The 21,722-nt window shown below is 41.3% G+C and overlaps 1 protein-coding gene across 8 annotated transcripts in view; it reads right to left on the bottom strand.

Moving 5' to 3' along the window:
- Positions 1–11,048, bottom strand: part of GREM2 (gremlin 2, DAN family BMP antagonist) — a 48,349-nt gene extending 37,301 nt beyond the window's left edge. The window contains exons 1-4 of one of the 8 annotated variants that reach the window (XM_039533008.1): positions 10,794–11,047; positions 4,330–4,418; positions 1,544–1,696; positions 838–1,014 (exon numbers count right to left, since the gene is read on the bottom strand). In XM_039533008.1, the coding sequence (XP_039388942.1) occupies positions 838–989 (152 nt within the window). In that variant the 5' untranslated portion in view covers positions 990–1,014; positions 1,544–1,696; positions 4,330–4,418; positions 10,794–11,047. Of the gene's footprint in view, positions 1–260; positions 285–837; positions 1,015–1,543; positions 1,697–4,329; positions 4,419–10,750 lie in introns of those variants that run through there. The other 7 variants (XM_039533007.1, XM_039533015.1, XM_039533011.1 and 4 more) reach the window with 7 other exon arrangements.
- Positions 11,049–21,722: the final 10,674 nt, after the last annotated feature.

Below are 21,722 nucleotides of genomic sequence, written 5' to 3'. Positions count from 1 at the left end.
AATTCCTATTCAAATCTGAGCTTTTACATAGCTGCTATGGGATGAATATGGTTTAGATTTTGAAAGTTATCTGTTTGTACGCAACATGGTCAGTTGGGAGCCTCCTTTTATTTCCCTATTTTGTGGAATAGTGAAGTATAAATGTCATGCAATTAAGAATCTGAAAGATGAAACACTATACAGTAGTTCAACAATTATTTATTCCCAGTTTATACCACCACCAAAACCACAACAGTTCTAATATCAAGTTCTCTACTTACCCTAGTGAGCGCACACACAAAATGCATCATATAGGTGACTACTGAGGACAAACTACAATGGAAGACTTGGACTGCATCTGATCAGAAACAACTTAATAATGGAGAAGAGCAGATCAGTACATAGTGGAATTTTCTACTTGCTTAGGTCCATCATAAATCACATACATAACTTAAATCACAATTTTTTTAAGGGATCTATAGACATTATTCTGGCCCTCTGAATAGGGATGAAGTTTATTCAGTATGTGAAGCAACTGACAAATTTGCATGGATATTCATACCTCTAAACTTTTTCGTAAATCAAAACATTATTTTTACATCTATCAGGTTGTGGCTACCTATTTGTATGTTCTATACAAATGTACCCCATTGTATCAATTAATAAGTAGATGATAATATGGAATGGTTTTTTTTTAAATGACAAATGTTACAGGGGACCAGAATGTTTGTTCTTTGGAGGGTAACTCACTAAGTTACATTAAAAAAAAATTTACGGATCACAGAATTAACCTGTTTTGTTGTTCAGAAAATCTGGTCAAGCTAATCTTTGATTTGTCCCTTCTCAAACCACTCTTACCTAATAGCTTCCATGCCTAGGCCACTGAACCTCTGTTGCTGTTCTTCATAGTAACTCCTCTCATCAATAATGTGGTTTTCAGAGATATAGTAGTAGTTTGCACGTCTCAAGAGTGTCTTCTGTGTGAGGGTCTCAGAGTGCTTTGCAAACATTAATAAATTTAGCCTTACAACGTCTCTGGAAGATAGGATACAATCCCCATTTTACCAATTAAGACTAACTAACCATGAAGAAGACAAATGACTTTCCCAAGATCACATAAGAAGTCTATAGTAGAGTAAAGAATAAAGCCCAAGACTTCTATGTTTCAGCCCTCTGTCTTAACCACAAACAATCTTTCTGAGGTTCAGATTTCACACTGTTATAGGGAAATGTGCTTGCACATCTTGATATAGGACTGGAGCCTTAGATAACAAGGAAAATATCGTCATTGCTCATTCTTAAAATGTTTAACACTTGGTATAAATCTTTGCTCTAGCTATCTCTTAGCTATTAACAATTTTGCGGCTGACTGATATACCTGGCACATCAGACAAGCAGCGCTGACGCCACGTACCTCACTATGCAACATTAGCATAGAACACAATTGCAGAATTGCACAGGAATGGTAGATGTACCCCTAAAAGCCAAATGGTTTAGTAAAAACGGAAGGTTTGTATCATGGAGGTAACTGAAAGTGGGTATGAGGATAACTACTATTAACCACCTGATGCCTTGTAATCTCAGCCTGATGTGCCTCGTGCTAGCAATTCACATCCAGGTTTTTGGTCCACCTTTTTCGAACGTTACTTGTAATTCTGGGTCCCTCAGTTTTTGGTGCCCATCTTGAAACACTTGACGGGTGGGTACTCAGCACTTCCTGTAAAAAAAAATCACTTCTTTAAAGTGTCTCCCTGTGCGCACCTAAAAACTGAAGAAACTAAAACCATGTGTCACTTTTGTGTAGGCTTTTCTGCCAATAGTGGCGTGGGAAATGCTGGGGTTAATACACTTCGAGATTTTGAAGATGCCTGAATTCCATTATTAAAAAAAAAAAGAAAAAAGAAAGAAAGATTGGACAAACATCTCAAGTGCCTTATGTCTTATCCATTCAGCAACAGTAACAGTTTTTGTCAACCATGTCCGACTACTAAACGTGTAGTTATGAGTAAATAAAGCCAGAGGCTCCAATTTTGTTCAAATGGAGGAGCAGAACTGGAAACTTGCCGGAGCCTTGGGTTGCAATTTGCACATAATGGAGCAGATTAAATATAGGAATGGCTGCAATCTGAAAATGCAGCCACATGGAAAAGTTCAAATATGCAGCACTCCATCATAATCAAAGAAACCTGTGGCTGCCTATATTTTTAATCTGCAGGTGGCGCTGCACAAACCAGATTTTCTAAAGTGCTCAGGCTCCCTCATCTCCTGTTTATGTTCCCACATTAGATATACAGATTTTCAAACATGCACAGCACCCAACAGTCCCCATTCAGAACATCAGGTGCTGTGCACTAGAAAATATGTTCCTACATGTCCCAGAAAACAACATTCTGTCTTCATCTGAGCAATCTCACTAATAAATCAAAGTGAGTCCTCCAATCTCTATTAGCAGCCTCTCTGATGGCTCAGAATTCTACAAAGCTACCAGTGTGACACCATTCATTTTGACAACCATTGTGACAAGAAAGCCTAGATCAGAGTCAGAGTGAATCAATAGCCCAAACCTCACCTTTACCTGGAGAAGATCATCACTGGTCAAAGATTCTGCATATTTGCAGAGTCTATTTCAGGTGAGCATAGAGCTCAGTCTAGATCAGGTAATTCTTCTCCTTAGTACAAGTGACTTATTGAAATGAGGAAAGTCTCTTCAGGCCTGGTTCTCCAAGGAAGAGCCTTGATTTTCATGCAATTTGCTGCATATGGAATTTTCAGAATAGAGCTTAAAAAAAAAAAAAAAACCCCACCCACCACACACGGTTCCTGTCTGCTAAACATGGACATTAAAGAGACTATGGCACTTTCCCTAAGAGTAGGGATTTGTCCATCACCAAAAAGATCTCCCTTCTCCTGACTTCTCCCACCATTACGTAGTGCATACACTGTGAACCAGTAGTCTGGCTGGCTGCTGCTTTGCTAGATAATCACCCTTCCATGGGCAGAAGCAGCACATCAGGGCGGAGATTCCTGTGGGTATTAATGCCTTCATCCTACAGTCATTCTACTGTCTTTACAATAGTGCTTACTACTGGGGAAGGCCCACTGACAACTTGGGTACTTAGCACTAAACTTGGTAATACATAAGTGTTTACTGAATTTGTGAAGTACATGGGCATTGTTGCAAGGGGTTGGGGGGGGGGGGAAGAGATGAAAAAGCCCTACATAAATATAAAAATTATTATTACTGCTAAGTCATCTTGCTTCTGGATTCCCATCACCACTGATTTGTATGTATGAAGTTATGTGGGATATATCCAAGAAATTTTACCTAATCACATTTTACTGAGTCTCAAAGTTATGCCCATTTATACGTGCAAACATCTGATGACTTAACACCGTGCATTTGAGAATAGAAAAGAAGTCCTATGGCCTTATCTTCCCTTTAGAATTCACTCTCTCTTTCACATATTGGCCATTGTACAAAAACAATCATTAATAACTACAAGGCTGGACAGCCATTGCTTCCCAACAGAACAGCCTGCCAATACTCTGTGGATATGGATATGGAGATAGATTGCTGTTCCTGCTTCCTCCAGGAAATCTTTTCCAAGGACCTACACCCTAGTCTAGCTTACTCAGATTCTGAAAATTGTTGTTTATGACTGTGGCTACAATCTTTGACCCAAGCAGCACTGCCAGGAATTAAACCACAGTCTATAGAGAGCAACAAGATCCATAAGCTGGAGTTTTCTAGCATTGTTAGTCTACTATATGAGAGTGCTAATTCTAAGACGCACAAGAGAGCTATGCCAGGATAATACTTCAGATGCTGCAAATCACGTTTATATTGTTAAACCTTTTAAAGTCTGGCATAGTTTTAAATGGATAGCATATCTGTTAAGAGGATAAAGTCCGAACTGCTAAATAAGTAAAATAATTAATTTCCTAATACAGCTGGGCAGAGAGTGTCCCTGCAAGTATAATGTACATATATCAATTTCCTACTGAGCTAGCCCTGACTTTCAAATTTTCTTTAATCCTCTTATAGTAAACACAGTGCAGCGCTCTGGCAAACTGTAACATTCTGCCTGTAATATCATATTTGTCTGAAACAAAACCGTGAGCACAGAATGTGGCTTGACTTGGAATGGCACAATACACTGTTTTTCCAAAATAAACTAAATTTTTAGACAATATTACATTTTAAACTGAAAAAACCCAAGACACTTTTTACAAAGGGCAGAGTGGTCATTCTTGATAAGTATTCCAGACTGTGTTAATATGTACAATACTTTTAAAGGCAACTATAGAAACACTGAAATTGTCAACATTTTCTAGCTTGAAGCACTATACCTGGATTAAAGGATAATTGGCACTTTGTCAAAATTCCATATCGAATCATATATAGCAGCCTGTGGTAAAGCTTTTTGCTCAGTGTTGCCCTATAAAGAAGAAACATGTGGAGAAGAGGATATTTTTAAATGAAGGAAGCCAAGAAAGATTTATTATGGTCCAATTCGTATTTAAAATCTCTCATAATTGAGAATGAATTTCTGATAGACAAAGGTGGAATTTATCTTAGAATTTTAAACAATGGCCTAAATTCATACCTAGTATTTCATTTAAGACAGTTAGGTGAATTTGGACTATAGTGTCCGTGATCTGAAGCTATTCTTCTGCCTTTGACTTTTCAATCTCTGATGAAGGGTTGCATTTGCTCAACTGTCTAAGTGATCTGGCAAGAAGAGGGAGTCATTTCAGAATAGAGAAGGTTTAGACAAAAGACACTGCACATTGCCAGCATTTTCACTGGTCTCCCGCCTATTTTTAAACTAAAATGAGTTTTCTTTCATAATCTATGTATGTGACATCTAAAGTCTTTGGTTACAGATAGGCTTGTGATGTCATAAATTCTGCATTATGACTTCACTGTGGGATCAATTTAGAGTGACAGATGGAAATGTGTGGGAGAGAGCACATTTCTCCTTCTGAGTCTACATATGTTATTTATAAAGTTTCTATAACTTTGTCTCAAATTTATTAAGTGTCGTTATTTGAAGAATAAATGGTCCAAACTTGCTCCCATTAAAGTCTATGCCAAAATTTCCATGGTCATCAGTAGTGAACCATCAGGCCCAAAGTGTCAATTCTCTCCCCAGTGTAAGCCCACTAACTGCAAAAGGCTTTCACCAGGGATACATTTAGTCCAAATCTGAATGATAACTTCTCAATAAAAACCATGTGGCTGATTAATGGATCTATCCAATAATGCATGTGTTTGAACGTATATTATATTTTCACTTAACACACTTCCTTGTTCCGAGGACCAGCATTCCGACCTGATGACCAGCTGCTGGTGCCCAGTACATTAATAGATCAGAAACTGGCACAAAGGAGGTATGTCATATAAGAAGCACATCTCTGAACTAAAGGCATCGGTCAGCAGAAAGTTGGGTAGGTATGTATTTTGTATGAGTTTTTGCCTCCTCTGACACAACCCCTCTCTGACCTGCTCACCAAAATCTTAACATGGTTAGTTTCCAGCTTTCATCCACATGGAGACTGGCCAGTGTCCTGTTTATGGGCAGCAGATTCTGCTTCATTTCAATCCAACAGGTTTTGGCTTCATTAGAAGTAAGATCTGGCCTTACGTTTGTACCATGGAAAACTGTTTCTTGTCAGGATTATTTCTATAGTACACTGACAACACTTCTGTTTATCTTTCATTAGTGCTAAAGCAAAATATCAGACATTGCTTTACTATCCTTAAGTGCTATTATTATAGCAAGGTAGCAGAGTGGATAACTTGGAGTTGGAATCCATGATAGAACTCCATACAAACAAAGAAAGGCAGCTAGTTTTCATGGATTATAAGATTAAGTTCCCTCAGACTTCAGAATCACAGTTCTAGCACTGGGTTGAATAATATTTTTCATGTCAACAATGTTTGTACAAGACAAAGTCAACTAAGCATTTTGCATGAGCTCTCAGGTGTTCTCTTTCACCTCACTGTTTAAATAAATTATAAAGAGAAGAGAGCTTTAATGTTGCACTGCTGATAAATCCATAGCATGAACGTTGTATTTAGTGTGTGATAGCCAAAGCACAGAGAAAGCGGTTTTAAAAAAATGAAATGTTGGGGGTGAATACCATATTTGCTTTTCTTAGGGTATTTCAATTATCCTAATTTCGGTCTTCAAAAAAAGCTTTCTAAGTCTGATATAACCAGAGATAACTGATCTTTAGGAGGGTTACTGTACTTGGATAGATCAGAATCTTAATTCCCTCTGGTTTTCCTTATAACTGGATGAATTTCTTCAAATAAATGTTTCCTATATATGGATATTAAAATAATCTGAAATGGCAGAGGAGTTTATTATTTCCATTCCTTTGAAGATGACATGCATATTAAAATTAGTATGACAATGGTGATGCAGTATCCAGGGAAAGCAGACTTTGCTAAATCTTCCAGTACCTTAGCAATAACTTGCCATTTGTCACTGTCTCACTCTTATAAAGACCAATGTTAAAAAAAAAGGGGGGGTAGGGTGTCAAACCAGGGAAGAACAAACAGTAGGCTTTCTATGGAAATAGCCTGTGGAATAGTCTTGCAAGGGTAACTGATGTAACTACACCATTTATGACATTTAAATGTAGACTGTGTTATGTTTTCATACACAAGTAGCAAAGCAGACTAACACTACAAGAATGGAAAAAGAAATCGTTCCTATAAGAGACCACAGTGGGTTTCTCTCCTCTGAAGCAGGCTGCAGCAATTCTGAGAACAATGGGAATGGAGTAGATGATCTCTAGTTATAGAGCTGCCATCTTGAACATCTATGATTTTGCAATTACTGAATTATAATGACTAGGAATAGTCAGTACAGTCATTCTGGCATTCTTAGGTCAGCTATGAGGTTCAGCATTGACATCTCAGCTTTACATGTACAACTTAAACCTGGGGTATAGCAGAGGGTATATGCACAGCATGTATAATACAGATATTTTGAAGGAGACATTATACCCACTGTTTTGCAGCACAACAGTTGTCCTCTGCTGCTGGATTAAAATGGTTTTGGTCCTCTAATCATAGGGCTGGCCAATTTTTGGTGAAAAGATCTAGTTTTCATTTAAAAAAAAAGACCTCATACCTCAAAACCAAAATGTTTTGGGTTTATGGCTGAAAATTGAAAATGTTCAAATCTGAAATGCCACGACAGTGCCTTCTGGGAGTCGTTTTTCGGAGGACCTCATGACCCCAACTCTCCACTAGGGTCCATGCTCTGCAACCAGACTATATCTCCCATGATGTGCTACCGCCAGGAACCCCCAGAATGCACTGCAGCAGTTCATAAAGAAGGGTGGCCATGCTGCATCATGGGTGACATAGTCTAGCCAGAGATCTTGGACTATAGGATAGAATGGGGTATGAGGCAACCAAACTAAACTTCCAATAGGCACCATGGCACATTTCTGAATAGAATTTTCAGTCTTGTCAAATTTTTCCAACATTTCCAAATTAGAATTTTGGGGTTTTGGACAATATTTGTTGGGTTAGATTTTACACACACACACACTTTTCAACAGCAGGATCTTGCATGAAGGACAGGGCAGCAATACAATTTAAAAGCAGTGAACCCTCTACCATTGGCTGTGGACTAAAGATGACGAGCATCAAACAAACAATCACTTAATCAGTCTTTCACACTCCCAAAACAAACAGGACATCACTGTTCAAATAAATTCTTATTGTATTGCTCGTCATCTAGCAGATTTACTTGCTGCCAGACAATACATCTAAAGTCTTATAACAGAGTAATACATGTCAAATTCTCCCCTTTTAGCAGTGGGGAAGAGACGTGTGCAGATGTGGGACAGGAAATGTGAAGAAGGCAGCTGAGACAGCTGCAGGCTCCTGTTCTGCTAACCTGGCAAAAACTCTTCCATAAGAAGAGGCTGTGTGGGCAGTGGAGCAAGATCCAGGGGGTAGCCATGCTCTCTGGGAAGGGAGCCCAGAGTCTGCAGCAAGTTGCTAGGGCTCCAGGCTAGTCTGACCTACATTGACTCCCCCAAATGTGCAGCTGTAATAAGGAAGCAAATGGCACCATGATGTATAATCCTGTTGTGCTGTTTTGGAGGAGAATAGGGGGGTTCCTGATCCACAAAGGGGTGTCACTCCCCAAATTCAGCCATAGACCCACAGGATTCAGTTTTGAGTTTCCTGCAGAATCCTTAAACTATAGCACCACAGGAATCCACCAGGTGTTTGTAAATAATTTTCTTCTGCTGTGGTTTTGTTTACCCCAAACGGAGTTTATTTGGGTCTAGTGGGTTTACACCTTCATAAATTCTATCCCTGGCATCTAGATTTAGCTTTGGTCACCATTAGTCAATATTGCCCTGGATGCTCAGTGAACATCTCAGATAGATTTTTTTCATTCAAATCTTTTCCATCTGATGCAGTGGAAGTAAAAAATAGTTTAAATCCCTTCAAAAGTAATAAACATTGCAAATTAAGTAGATCTTAAAGAGGGATGGAGGAGTGACTAAGGGCACCTGAAGTGACTGATTGTATCTGTCTGGAATACAGGGGACTCCATCCTACATTGCAGGTTAATAGATTTTCACTTTGTGCATCTTTTCTATCTTCACTGTGATCAGAATTGACTCCTCCCCGTAATACTTCATACTTCTATAGCACCTTCCATCTGAAGATATCAAAGTGCTTAACTGTTATTAACAGATAAATCCTCTTCCCTGTGCAAAGCCCAAGTGACTGGGCATTGTGTAAGAGGTTACTGTGGAAATCTATGAGGGTTGGGGAGAGTAGAATCCACCCCATTCCTCCCCAAAACTCAACATATGGGGGATCGCCAGCAGATCTACATAGTCACAGATAGACTGTCCATGTCTTTACACCAAAGCCCCTCTCTATTCTAACATATATTGACCAATCATAGCATATTGGGTTTGGACATTCTGAGAACATTCAGCATCCTCAGTCACCCTCTCTTCATGGGCTGCGAAATCACACTGGTGCTGCTGCATTTAGGATCTTTCATTCCCTTCCTTGGGATGGAAGAAGTAGAAGAGGAGCATTATTCCCATGGGGAAACTGAGGTATGGAGATGTTAAGCCCCTTTCCCAAGGTCTGTGGCACAAACTGGAATAGAACCCAGATATCCTGAATCCCGGCCTGGTATGCTGACCACTAAACCTTGTGTCTGTTAAATTAAGAAATGAATAGTGTAATCTAACTTATTTTTTGCTACAAAAAATTATTTCCCCCCCTCTGTAATTGTAATGTTTAAAAAGGAAGGAGTTCTAAGAAATATACTTCAAGGTTAACAATAAAAATATAATAATAAACAACCACCGCAACAAACAGCTTTAGCAAATATTTTGGACAGTACTTGCTACTTGGCTTTAGACATTAGGAAGAAAATAAATCCCTTGCAGAAACACAGTACATATTCCGTATATGCATTGGTGGTAAGTAAATGAGCCTGAAGTGATGTTGATTTCATAGTGGCTTTGAATGCAGTAGCCTTGAAGTGGTTTGATATGCAGAGTGCTCATTAGGGCTCAGTGAGTGAATTCTGCTTGTTCTTGCACCTGTTGCTCGTTATTCAACAGGATTGTTTAGATTCCTAATCTAAGTTTTCATTATCGAAACTACTCTTTCCACTGTTATTTGTACAGTTAAACTGTTAAAACTGAAATTCATCCAACTGTGTTCAACAGGACTTTAACTTCAGCTTTTTGGGGGGGGGGGGGGGGGAGGAGTTCTTGAAAACAGAAGGTTTAACTTGTTATGAGCTGTTAATTTTGTCCTCTAAAATCCACCAGAAATAAAGAGTTATATAACCACTTTTACAAACCTGTACTAAAAATAGGAGTTGCTCAGCCAAATGCCATTGCAATTTTTTTCTAAGACCTGAGACTCCAGTTTTGTCAGACCTATGTAAATGCAAATATTTCCATTGCTTTATCAGACAATCAAGCAGGATCTCACTGTGAGACAGACATACATGGGTTTGTATTAGTATAATCCTCATTTGCAGGGGGAAAACACTGCATATATATTTCTAACTCATGACTATTAAAAAAATAATAGTATTTGTTCTTGGAGCTGATCCCTCATGGGGTTTCATAATCACAAACCATAATTAACCTAAAGCAAAGAAAGTAAGGTACAAAGGGGCACAAGTCTCATGAAAAAAATCTCTAACTGAGACTTATACCCAAAGGATTTTTTTTAAGCCATGCAGTTAGCTTATCTTAGAATGCTGTTCAAAATAAAACCTAGATCTACAGACACCTGATAGCTTGCTCCTATTAATTTAGTTGCATGCCTCATGGGAATTTGCCACATGAAGGACATATGAGCACAATATACAATATTTAGAAAATATTAAGCTATGACTTTAAAATGGTAACATTGCTACTTGCTTTGTACTGTAGATCATTTCAAATTGAACATGCTAAAGCTGGGCAGTTAAGTTTTCACAAGGATAACACTATTGCACACACAGAATCACTTTAAAATGGGGGGGAAGCTACAATCTGTTCTTTCTACTGACTATTGTGATTCTTCTTGCACTGTGCAAATTTAATACAGGAATAAGTATTGTTTCCTCAAAATCTTCAGGATGAATGAGAGGTGAGATGTATTTTTTTTCTCCTTTCTAAACAGTAGAAGATGACAGAACTTTAAGGGGGGGAATTAATTCCTGCAAAATAAATAATATCTAATAAATGTGTAGTAACTAACATCAAATTCTTCTGCTTCAGATAAGCTATGATTATCTCCATACCTGCAACCAGCTGAGGGGTTTTCTTCAGTTCTCTGCGTCCTGGAGGTTATTATATATCCAATGGAGTGATTAAGTGTAGTCTCCCGCTGCTGCTGCTCCTCTCAGCTCTGACTCAACCAGGCTGCTGCAAATGCCCATAAGAGCTCAATTTAAAAGAGCTGCGAATGAGGAGCGCATGCCTTGCTTTGCAGGGTCTCAAGCTCGCTTTGGTGCAGATGTGAAAGGAACACTGGAGACTCAGCACTGACTCTTCTCAGGCACTGCGTGGGGATATCATCAAAGACTAAGCTTTCTATTGGCTCTGATCACCAAACAAATCACACCAGCCACCCTCTGCCTCCACCCGCCCCCCTCTCCACTCCGCGCTTGTTTCTCATCTAACCCACAAACATTGCAGCTACAGACACTTCAGTCGCTCGCTGTGTTTTTGCTTTCCTCCTTCCAGGCTGTGGATTTACAACCGTGTGGTCAGCTTTACCATTTCTTTTAAAATCAGACTTCCAATCAAAGCCCTTGCAGGGAAATCCTCCTTGTACTAACCCACCTATAATAAAAGATCTTCTTCCTTTTATTGAAGGACCTGCAATGTTAAGAATACATGAAGGTTGTGATTGTGTGCAATGCTTGACATTCAAACACATTGGTTTTCTTGACTTTTATTTTTAATCCCTTACTAGTAAAATTAAAAGCTTGCAGATCCTAATTAGCTGGGGGACAGAATGGTGAAATCGTCAACTGAGTCAGGACAAAGTCTTCATTGCCTGTGTTTGCGTTAGTTTCCTTGTAGAATTTGGACTATTATTCCAATTTTTGTTTACTGAAGGAAAGGAAGCCATTTGTAATCTGCATCAAATAGTGCCATTTACACAGAAAAAGAAACCATGATGCCAAAGCACTTCTTCCCTGAATCTGAATTTATTTAATCAGAGCATCTGAAATGACTCCTGCTGGAATATTGGGGCTGCTATTTTTCTTTCATAGGATGGGGCAAGGTGGCTTGTGGAGTAGGATTCTTTCGGAGCCAGGGTTTGTGCATGGTTTGGGTTCAATTCTGAGTCCTATTTTCTGAGAAAACAGACAATGCCTTTAGTATGACTCTCTCTTTAAACAAGAGTCCAGTCAACACAGATAAATAGGTTTCAGGGTTGCAGCCATGTTAGTCTGTATCTGTTAGTCTCTAAGGTGCCACAAGTATTCCTGTTCTTTTTACAGATAAATAGGTTGTTTTGGGTTCTCTTGGTGCAGGAAGATGTTGTAATATTTCCTGTAAACATGTTGTCACAGTTGCTTCTGAAAATTAGGGAGAACAGAATGTATCCATGATAACAGATGCATCCTTAATTTAGGCTATGACACATACTTGACTGGGGCTGTTGAATTAAGTAAGATGCATTGGTTGTCATTAAAAGTCACCATTTACCCAAATTTAGCACCCCATGGCATCTGAAATACAGGGAAATAGAGTTCCTGGCATACACCTGTGTGCTAAGAGTGGGAAAATGCTGAGTCTGAAATGGTGCCCTCTGTAGCACTTGTTTCAGCAGTTACTCTTTATTGATCAGACTGTTAGATACTCTTCCTCATTCACTGTTCAGTATGTATAGGATTTGTCTAATGTATAGCATTTGTACTAATTTTTTTTAATGAACTTTGTTTTTTTTCTGGCAAAAGTCAGAAAAAAATATAGGAAATAAAAGTACTGAGAAAATTTTCAAATAGAGATATCAAGAAAAAAACTACACTGGGATTTCATTCACCACTGGCCACTCCGGTTTTATGTCAGTGTTGCTGAACTCAATGGAGTTGCACCACTGTAAAACAGGAATAATGCAGAAATTTATCAAGGCCTTTGTTGTTAATTATTTTATTTATTGCCTATCTTCCTCTCCATGGATGAAATCAAATTATGAGCCTAGAGCCAAAGATGCATTTCCAGCCGCCTGGCTGACAGCACCTGGAACAGTTACACCAGCAACACATCTGGTTAGTGGCCACTGCTCTCTATGCCCCAGCTCACACTTATATTTCCTTGTTACTTCAAGAACAGCTGTATTGATTTCCTCCTTCATGTGACTGTTTCAAATTATCTTCCTTTCTCTTCTTTATTTCCCAAATTACACAACAGTCAGTGTGCGGAACTGTCCCATTTTAAATGCAACAACTTCTCTTTCAGATTCTCTTGTGCTTGCCTCTGTGGACCAACTCTCTCCACACTACCTTTAAGCTGAGCAAAGCTTACCGTATCATCCTCGTGCTTGAATGATACCATTTCCACTTTTTTTCCACTTTAATGGGTGGTTGGTACTTTGTTTTTGGTTTTGTTTTTTCCCCAGAAAATGATGAGCACTAGTTGAGGCAAAAATTTTCAGCCTGGCAGGCTGCTCTGATAAGATCCATTGTACCACCCCTCCCTCAGTTCCCATTCATCTTACTTATTGACACTACATAGATTTTTTTCCTTATGTCTTGCTTGGCAGTGAGAAAATGCTCTGAGTCTCCTACAGCAATCTTAGTTTAGTAAATCTCTTTTGCGCACTGATCTGACTTAAGCACTCCTTGTGGTAAAATAACCTCTGACTCAACATGACTCTATACCATTGTCCATTCAACTGATGTGCGGTTGGATTCCTTTGCACTTTGACTGGGTTCCCCTCAGCCCAAGTTCATTTTAATAGCTTTTAACCTGTCTGATTTATTTATGTCTGCTTAAGTGCTTATTTAATCTTTTCTTTTATAACTATAATGACCTTCCACAGGTTTTTGTAATCCTTGAAGGTATGTGGGGAATTTAAAGATTTAAAAGTAGTTTGACTTGGTAAATAATTTTTATTTTTTCATTATCTGGCTTGTTTCTTTTTAAAGCAGAAAGATGCTGTCTGTTCTATTTGCTCAGTTACTCACATATTCATGTTTATTCATTCAGAATATCTAGTCATAAGGCTAATTGAGTATTTTCTGGTCACAGAAGTTTTATTCCATTGCAAAGCAATTATTGAGAAGTGCCAGGTGCCTCAGGTTTGAGTCTCTGAGGATAAAAGATACTATATTTATTCCTTTGGCCTGGTCTACACACAGTTTTTGCAACAGGCAGGGGTGGCTCCAGGCCCCAGCACGCCAAGCGCGTGCTTGGGGCAGCATGCCACGGGGGGTGCTCTGCCGGTCGCCGGGAGGGCGGCAGGCAGCTCTGGTGGACCTCCCACAGGCGTGCCTGCAGAGGGTCCGCTGGTCCCACGGCTTCAGTGGAGCATCCGCAGGCACGCCTGCGGGAGGTCACCGGAGCTGCGGGACCAGCGGACCCTCCGCAGGCACATCTGCGGGAGGTCCACCGGAGCCGCAGGACCGGCGACCGGCAGAGCACCCCCCGCGGCGTGCCGCCGTGCTTGGGGCGGCGAAATGACTAGAGCCTCCCCTGGCAACAGTATAACTATATTGTTTAGAGATGAGATTTTATACCTATATATAGGGCCCTACCAAATTCATGGTCTATTTTGGACAATTTCATGTTCATAGGATTTTAAAAATAATAAATTTCATTATTTCAGCTATTTACCATATATACTCGTTCATAAGCCAAATATTTTTGGTAAAAAAGTGACACATCAAAGAGTGAGGGTTGGCTTATAAACGGGTCTACACCAAACTTTGATGATTTTAAACTCTATGTAATCACTGAATTGAATATCAAATACATTGTTGTTTTGTTTACCTGGAGCATCTGCAGGCATGGAGCCCCTCAGCTCTCTGAGGCCGCGGTTCACCATTCCCAGCCAATGGGAGCTGTGGGAAGTGGCGCCACTTCCTGCAGTTCCCATTGGCTGGGAATGGTGAACCGTGGCCACAGAGAGCTGAGGGGCTCCATGCCTGCAGAAGCTCCAAGTAAACAGAACACCCCGACCCGCCGGTGGCTTACCCTGATGGGCCGGGAGCCAAAGTTTGACGACCCCTGAAATATAGGGTTGGCTTATGAAAGGGTCATACAGTTTTTTCTATTTTTACCTAACCATTTTGGGGGGGTTGGCTTATAAACGAACGGGTAAATCTGAAATTTCACAGTGTTGTAATTGTAGGGGTCCTGACCCAAAAAGAAGTTGCGGGGGGAGGGGTCACAAGATTCTTGAGGGGGGTGTGTGTGGCAGGACTACTACCCTTATTTCTGTGCTGCTGCTGGCAGCGATGCTGCCTTCAGAGCTGGGCAGCTGGAGAGTGGTGGCTGCTGGAGAGGAGCCCAGCTATGAAGGCAGAGCTTCCTCCAGAAGCAGCGCAGAAGTAAGGATGGCATGGTATGGTATTGCCACCCTTACTTCTGCACTGCTGCTGGTGGGGTGCTGTCTTCAGAGCTGGGTGCCCGGCCAACAGACGCCACTCTACAGCTGCTCAGCTCAGAAGGCAGCAAAGAAGTAAGGGTGCCAATACCATGACCCCTAAAATAAGCTTGCAACCCCTCTGCAACTCCCTTTTTGGTCAGGACCCCCAATTTGAGAAAGGCTGGTCTCCCCCATGAAATCTGTATAGTATAGAGTAAAAGCACACAAAAGGCCAGATTTCACATGCCTATCTTTAAGCACATAAGCAGTGTCATTAATTAAATTCTACCCTATGCTGGCTTCATATCAGTGGTGCTTGAATTATCCTTATATAGGATATTATCCAAATTCTTCCCTGGTATATATTGGCATAGCTCCACGGATATCAATGGGGCTAAGCACACGCTTAAAATTAAAGTTAGACACATACTTAGGTACCTGGCTGAATCAGGGCTAACACTTAATCTCATATTGTTGATGTATCTCCCTTCAATTTCTGATGGAGCTGGGTCAGTTGACACCAGCAAGAAATTTGGCTTATAGCCCATATACTGATAATTCAACCATCGGTATAATACAGCCACCTCTGGGGTAGAATGTAGCAACTGTTTAACAGCAGACGGTAACATTGCATAATAGTTTGGGACAGGACATGCAGAAGAATACGATGTCCAGTTGAAATTGCATAATGAATTTAGAGAAAATTAAGCATGCCTTGGGGCCCACTCCATCACCATGTGTTCAAATTAGAAACAGAACTCAGAACTGTGGGGTTTGCATTCTGCTCATTTCAACACTTTTCTGTTGATATCAACAGCAGCCCTGAACCATGGTGGCATCTGTTAGTAGCTGAAACAGGGCACCACCACCCCCCGTCATATGACAATGGGAAAGAATCACAGAGAGAGAAATTTTCTTCTAACACTGAACAAGGAACTTTATTCTAATAAAGAAAACAGTATTATCCCTACAACTACACACTCTCTCTCAGGATTGTGGGAGTTTCTGAGAGTGAAGCTGTGTTTGGTATGTGCTGTGTGCACTAGCTGTGTTTCTGATAGTCTGTTTGTTTTTGGTATTACTTGGTGTTTCTTTTTTTAGGGAGGTTGCTTGTTCCTCACCCACTTTTCCTTGAAGGGCATGGAGGAGAGAGTTTCTCCCTGGCTTCCACTTTAGATGGGTTTAGTGATATGACCTGCAATCATGGGGGTGTGTGCCTGATGTTTACTGCACCACAGATGATGTGTTGCTGAGTGTAAGTAAGGTTATTGACTGTGCTAATATAAAATCTGTCTCTCAAATGAGTAAATCTGCAGTGATTTTCCTGACCCAGGAGCAGTTTGTGAAACATTTGGTACAGGAGAGGCTCTGGGTCCAGGAGTCTTTTGTTGAAGTAGTTTTTTTTTCCAGTTGCCACCCCCCACACACTTTCTTTCACAATGAGACACTAGTGTCTGATCTCTCCTGTGGTGGGAAGGTAGTTTTTGTTGTTAGGATGATTCTGTTAGGCTTCAAGAACCCAAACATGAGGCATGTATTGTGCCTGGTGAGTCTTCAAGCCCCAGATCCCGCATTCTGTAGTCCAGGTTTGGGGCTGCACTGCCTACCCTTCTTGGGAAAATAGATTTGCCAGTTGCTCTCATGGAATCTCTCGCCTTCATGGATGATGAAAATGTGGCTCAATGTTACAGTGGTAGCTCAATGTTCTTCTGAGCTGGTGGAGTCTGAGGGAGATGAAGAGAATGGTCTCTCTGACTCCTGATGTTCCAGCAGGTCAGTTTGATAGGAAGGGTGGGTACAGGGTGAAGGAGATCAGTGACGTTTTGGGATAGCACTAAAGGCAAGCAGGGAGTTGAGATTGAGGTGTATTTCCCCAATTTACAGCACTTTGTACACTCAGTTGCCCTTGTCTTGAGACATACCTCAGTTGATTGTAGGAAACATTTCCATCTCAAAGAGTTGTTGAGCAAGGTGAGGAAGTGTGCTGGGATTGTTCAAGATGTATCAGCTTCACTTTGCTCAAACTATCTCCACTTTCTATGGTTTCTCTGCTGTGTGGCACTATCCTTTTAGTCTCTATGGTGCTGCTCAACTTTGCCTCTCTAAGCATTAATGGATGCCAGGATGGCCATAAAAGGGCACAACTCTTTGAATTTTTCAGACAAACACAGGCTGATGTTGTCATTATGCAAGAGACACATTCAGACCTTGATAATCAGGGGAACTGATTGAAGGAATGGGGTGGGGAATCTTTCTTGAATCGTGGTTCTAGTGTTCTGCTGGAGTAACTGTTCTCTTTTCCCAGGATGCAGGGACACAGATCCTCTTTGTGAAGGAGATTGTGCAGGGTCGCGCCTCCAAGTGGAAACATGTATTGAAACTACTGTATTTAATTTTTGTGCTGTGTATGCTGCTAATCTGGGGTGAGACACTTTCCCATGCTATGGGACACTTTTTCTGCAGACACTTTCCCATGCTATGCTTGGCTGTGAGCCTGATACTATTATTGTCCTATCAGGGGATTTCAGTTGCACTGTATATTATGTTTTAGACAGGAACCATGAGGAGACACACCCTCATTCAGCCAGGGAACTGTATTGTCTCCTGAAGACTTCTGCACTAGTAGATGTTCGGATGTTGTCTCATCCCACTGCAGGGCAGTACTCTTGACTGAAGGCTACTCCCAACCAGTTCTCAGGAGCTAGACTGGATCACTTTTGTACCATGAAGGCCAGTGTGAATATGTTTGTTTGGTCTTCTATGTCTCCACTCACTTATGTATCCGTCAGTGTGTCTCACTGTCTTCTGCCCATGCTTACCACTGGCACTTTAATACCAAAGTATTACAGGACTTGAATTTCATCCAGATGTTTGCTGTGTTTGGGGAGTGCTGGCGGCAGCACAAGCCCCTGTTTGAGTTCCTGAGACATCACAAAGGTCCATATCCAACTGTTCTGCCAGCAGTATACCCAGGCTGCTATGCAATCCTTGTGTCAGGATATGAGTGCTCTGAATTGAGATCACTTGGGCCTTCCTGGCAGCTTTGATGTGGGAAACCCAGTGCAGATTAACCAAACCTTAAATGAGAAGTGCCAGCTACTGTGATGCTTCTTGGAAGAGAATGTGCAAGGAGCCCTAATTCAGGCCCATTTTATTCAGCTGCATGAAATTAACACTCCCACAAGGTTCTTTTTTGAGTTGGAGAAAAAAGTCTACAGACAGAGGACAGCTTTTTTGCCTACGGCTGCCAGATAAGAATATAAGAATGGCCATACTGGGTCAGACCAATAGTCCATCTAGCCCAATATCCTGTCTTCTGACAGTGGCCAATGCCAGGTGCTTCAGAGGGAATGAACAGAACAGGAATCATCAAGTGATCCATTCCCTGTCACCCATTCCCAGCTTCTGGCAAACATAGGCTAGAGACACTTCAGAGCATGGTTTTGCATCCCCATCCATCATGATTAATAACCATTGGTGGATCTATCCTCCATGAACTTATCTAGCTCTTTTTTGAACCCTGTTATAGTCTTGGCCTTCACAACATCCTCTGGCAAAGAGTTCCACAGGCTGACTGCGCATTGTGTGAAGAAATACTTCCTTTTGTTTGTTTTAAACTTGCTGCCTATTAATTTCATTTGGTGACCCCTAGTTCTTGTGTTATGAGGAGGAGTAAATAACACTTCCTAATTCACTTTCTCCACACCAGTCAGGATTTTATAGACCTCTATCATATCCTGCCTTAGTCTTCTCTTTTCCAAGCGGAAAAGTCCTAGTCTTATTAATCACTCCTCACATAGAAGCTGTTCCATAACCCTAATATTTTTTTCTTGCTCTTTTCTGAATCCTTTCCAATTCCACTTAGAAATGGGGCGACCACATCTGCAGGCAGTATTCAAGATGTGGGTGTACCATGGATTTATATAGAGGCAATATGATATTTTTTGTCTTATTTTCTATCCCTTTCCTAATGATTTCCAACATTCTGTTCAGTTTTTTGACTGCTGCTGTATGCTGAGCGGACATTTTCAGAGAACTATCCACAATGACTCCAAGATCTCTTTCTTGAGCAATAACAGCTAATTTAGACCCCATCATTTTATATGTATAGTTGGGATTATGTTTTTCAATGTGCATTATTTTGCATTTATCAACATTTATGCATGGTCATCTGATGACTGATCCTGCTGAGATCTGGAAAACAGCTGTTTCTTTTTACAGTACTTTGTATTCGCCTGAAGCTTGTGACACGCTGGCAGGGAAGGCACTGCACTAGGGGTTATCCCATATGACTGGTGAGGAACAGTGGTACCTGGATGCCCTGTTGTCACTGCAGAAGAAGTCCAGCAGCTCTTTACAGGCAAGGCCAAGGTATCTGGGGGCTGTCATCTTATACTCCTGGGGGAATTCTGTGCCACTGCATGCACACATAATTAATGAGCCAAGCATATTTTTAATTTTTTGTGCAGAAAAAGCTTCTGTTGAAAAGCTTCTGTAGTTCTGCCTTTTGCCCACCAGAGAGTGCGGGGGCAATAGAATGCAGCAGGTGCTTCTAATTAGGGAAGAGAAAGAGCTTGCCTTCTTCATAGCACCAGATCAGGAGAGAGGGGCAATGGGGAGTCAGACAGAGGCTCATAAGGGCTGGTGGGTGAGGACAGACTAGGGAAGGGGCTCAATGGGAGTGGAGGTGCAGGGCCACTGAGGGGAAGGAGGTGCAGGTCCACATGGGCAGAGGGGCGGCTGAGAAGGGCACAAAGATACACAGGGATGGGGGAGGGGGTGCAGGACAATATAGGGACAGGGGGTGGCTGAGCGGGAGCACAGAGACACATGGGGATAGGGGTAAGGGGTGCAGGGCCACGTGGGCATGGGGGGTGGGTGTCTGAGTGGAGGTGGAGAGACACCTGTGCCTGACCGAATGGGAGAGCCTAGGAGTCAGCCAGGATCTACATGGGGGAAGCTCCCTAACAGTTCTTTCCTGCTCCCCACAAAAAACCTTTTCCATACTTTTCCCACCCATACCCAGCAACCCTCCAAGTACACACACAGGCTCCTTCCCAGCAATTATTTCCCTCTTCCTCAGCTCCTCCACTACCACTGACACCCCTTTGCACTGCTTCTGGGGGGGTGCCAAAATATGGTTGTGTATTGTAGTTTAAATGAATTATTACTCAGACTTCTGTATTAATATGCCAAGGAATCTATTTGGCAAATACATTTTCTGAATCTTTTTTGTTGTCTGTATTGTTATAGACATACTTGCTGACAGGTATTTTGAAATAAATGACCAAAAATAATTGAAACTTGTGTGATGATATTTTGTTATTTTAACAAAATATGCAGAATTTTGAATTCTTTGTTTCAGAATTCCCCCAGGAGTAAGAATCTGAATTTTACAAGCATTTTTGGCATCTTATCAGTCCTGACTTTTTGCTAGTGGTGCCGGAGTGTTCTCAGGAGAAAGAGCTGCCCCTCAGTTGCCACAGGGCTGTGATCACCCTGCTGCACACAAAAGGGGATCGCTGTGACTTACAGAGCGGATACCTATTTCCCTTCTCTGCTCTGATTTTAAGATTTTATCTAGGGTCTTAGCCAAAAGGCTGAAGAACTTTCTGGACTCTGCAATACACCATGATCGAACATATTGTATTCTGACCCACTGCATTTTTTATTTTTTTTTAAATTCATGATTTTATGATTAACAAATTTTGCAATCCATATATGGAGCTTGTTTCAATGGACCAGGAGAAAGATTTTGATAGCGTTAACCATCATGTTTTTAAAATGATAGAAGCTTTTGGGATTGGGCCAGTGTTCTCTTCATATATTTTTTATCATACCATAACATTTGTAATGTCCTAAAGATTAATGGGGATGTTAGCCGCTGCTTTGTAGTTTTCAGGGGCATTCATCAGGTGTCCTCTTCCTGGATGGTGTATACTCTTAGGTTGGAGCCATTCCTGCACCTCCTTAGAAGCCGTCTGACTGGCTTGTCTGTGCTGGGGGAGCTGGATGCTTTCCCACATCTGTTGGCCTATGCTGATATCTCAGTTTTTATCACATCTGATAAACAAGTGCAAAGTACCTGCACCTCACTAACTGCCTCCATAAGGTGAGCTAAGAGCAATTTGATCTTATTGAGCTCTTGGCAGTGTAGTGGTCCCCCCTCCTTTGTTGCCCCAACAATTTAATGGGGCACCACTGGGATTAAGGTGTAGGAGGGTCTGTTTCAGATCAAAACAACATACATTAAGGAACTGGGAGGGGGCTGAGGAAAAGATGCCAGGCTGCTGTAGAAATGGCACTGGCTCCTTCCTGAACTCTCTTTTTGGGGATGGGTTTTGATTGCCAATAACCCTGTGGCCTCAATGTTGTGGCAGCAGCTAGTATTTCTGAACCCTCCTCCAGGCCTTATGGACTAGATTCAGACACATATTAACCAGGGTTTATGGTTTGTTTTTTTAATAGTTACTGCTGGTTGCGCCCTGCGTTAGCTGTTTCTACCATGAGATGAAGAGGGCTAAGGCTCACTGATTTATTCAGCAAGGTGGCCCCCTTTCGCCACTGGTCTGTTTGGCGGTTGCTATATTTTGATTCCCTGCTGGCCAGGATGTCCCTTGTCTTC

This window comes from Mauremys reevesii, linkage group 3, assembly GCF_016161935.1.
Source record: "Mauremys reevesii isolate NIE-2019 linkage group 3, ASM1616193v1, whole genome shotgun sequence".
NCBI lineage: Eukaryota > Metazoa > Chordata > Testudines > Geoemydidae > Mauremys > Mauremys reevesii.
Note: the sequence above shows the minus strand (reverse complement) of the source record. Positions and strands in the feature narration are given on the sequence as shown.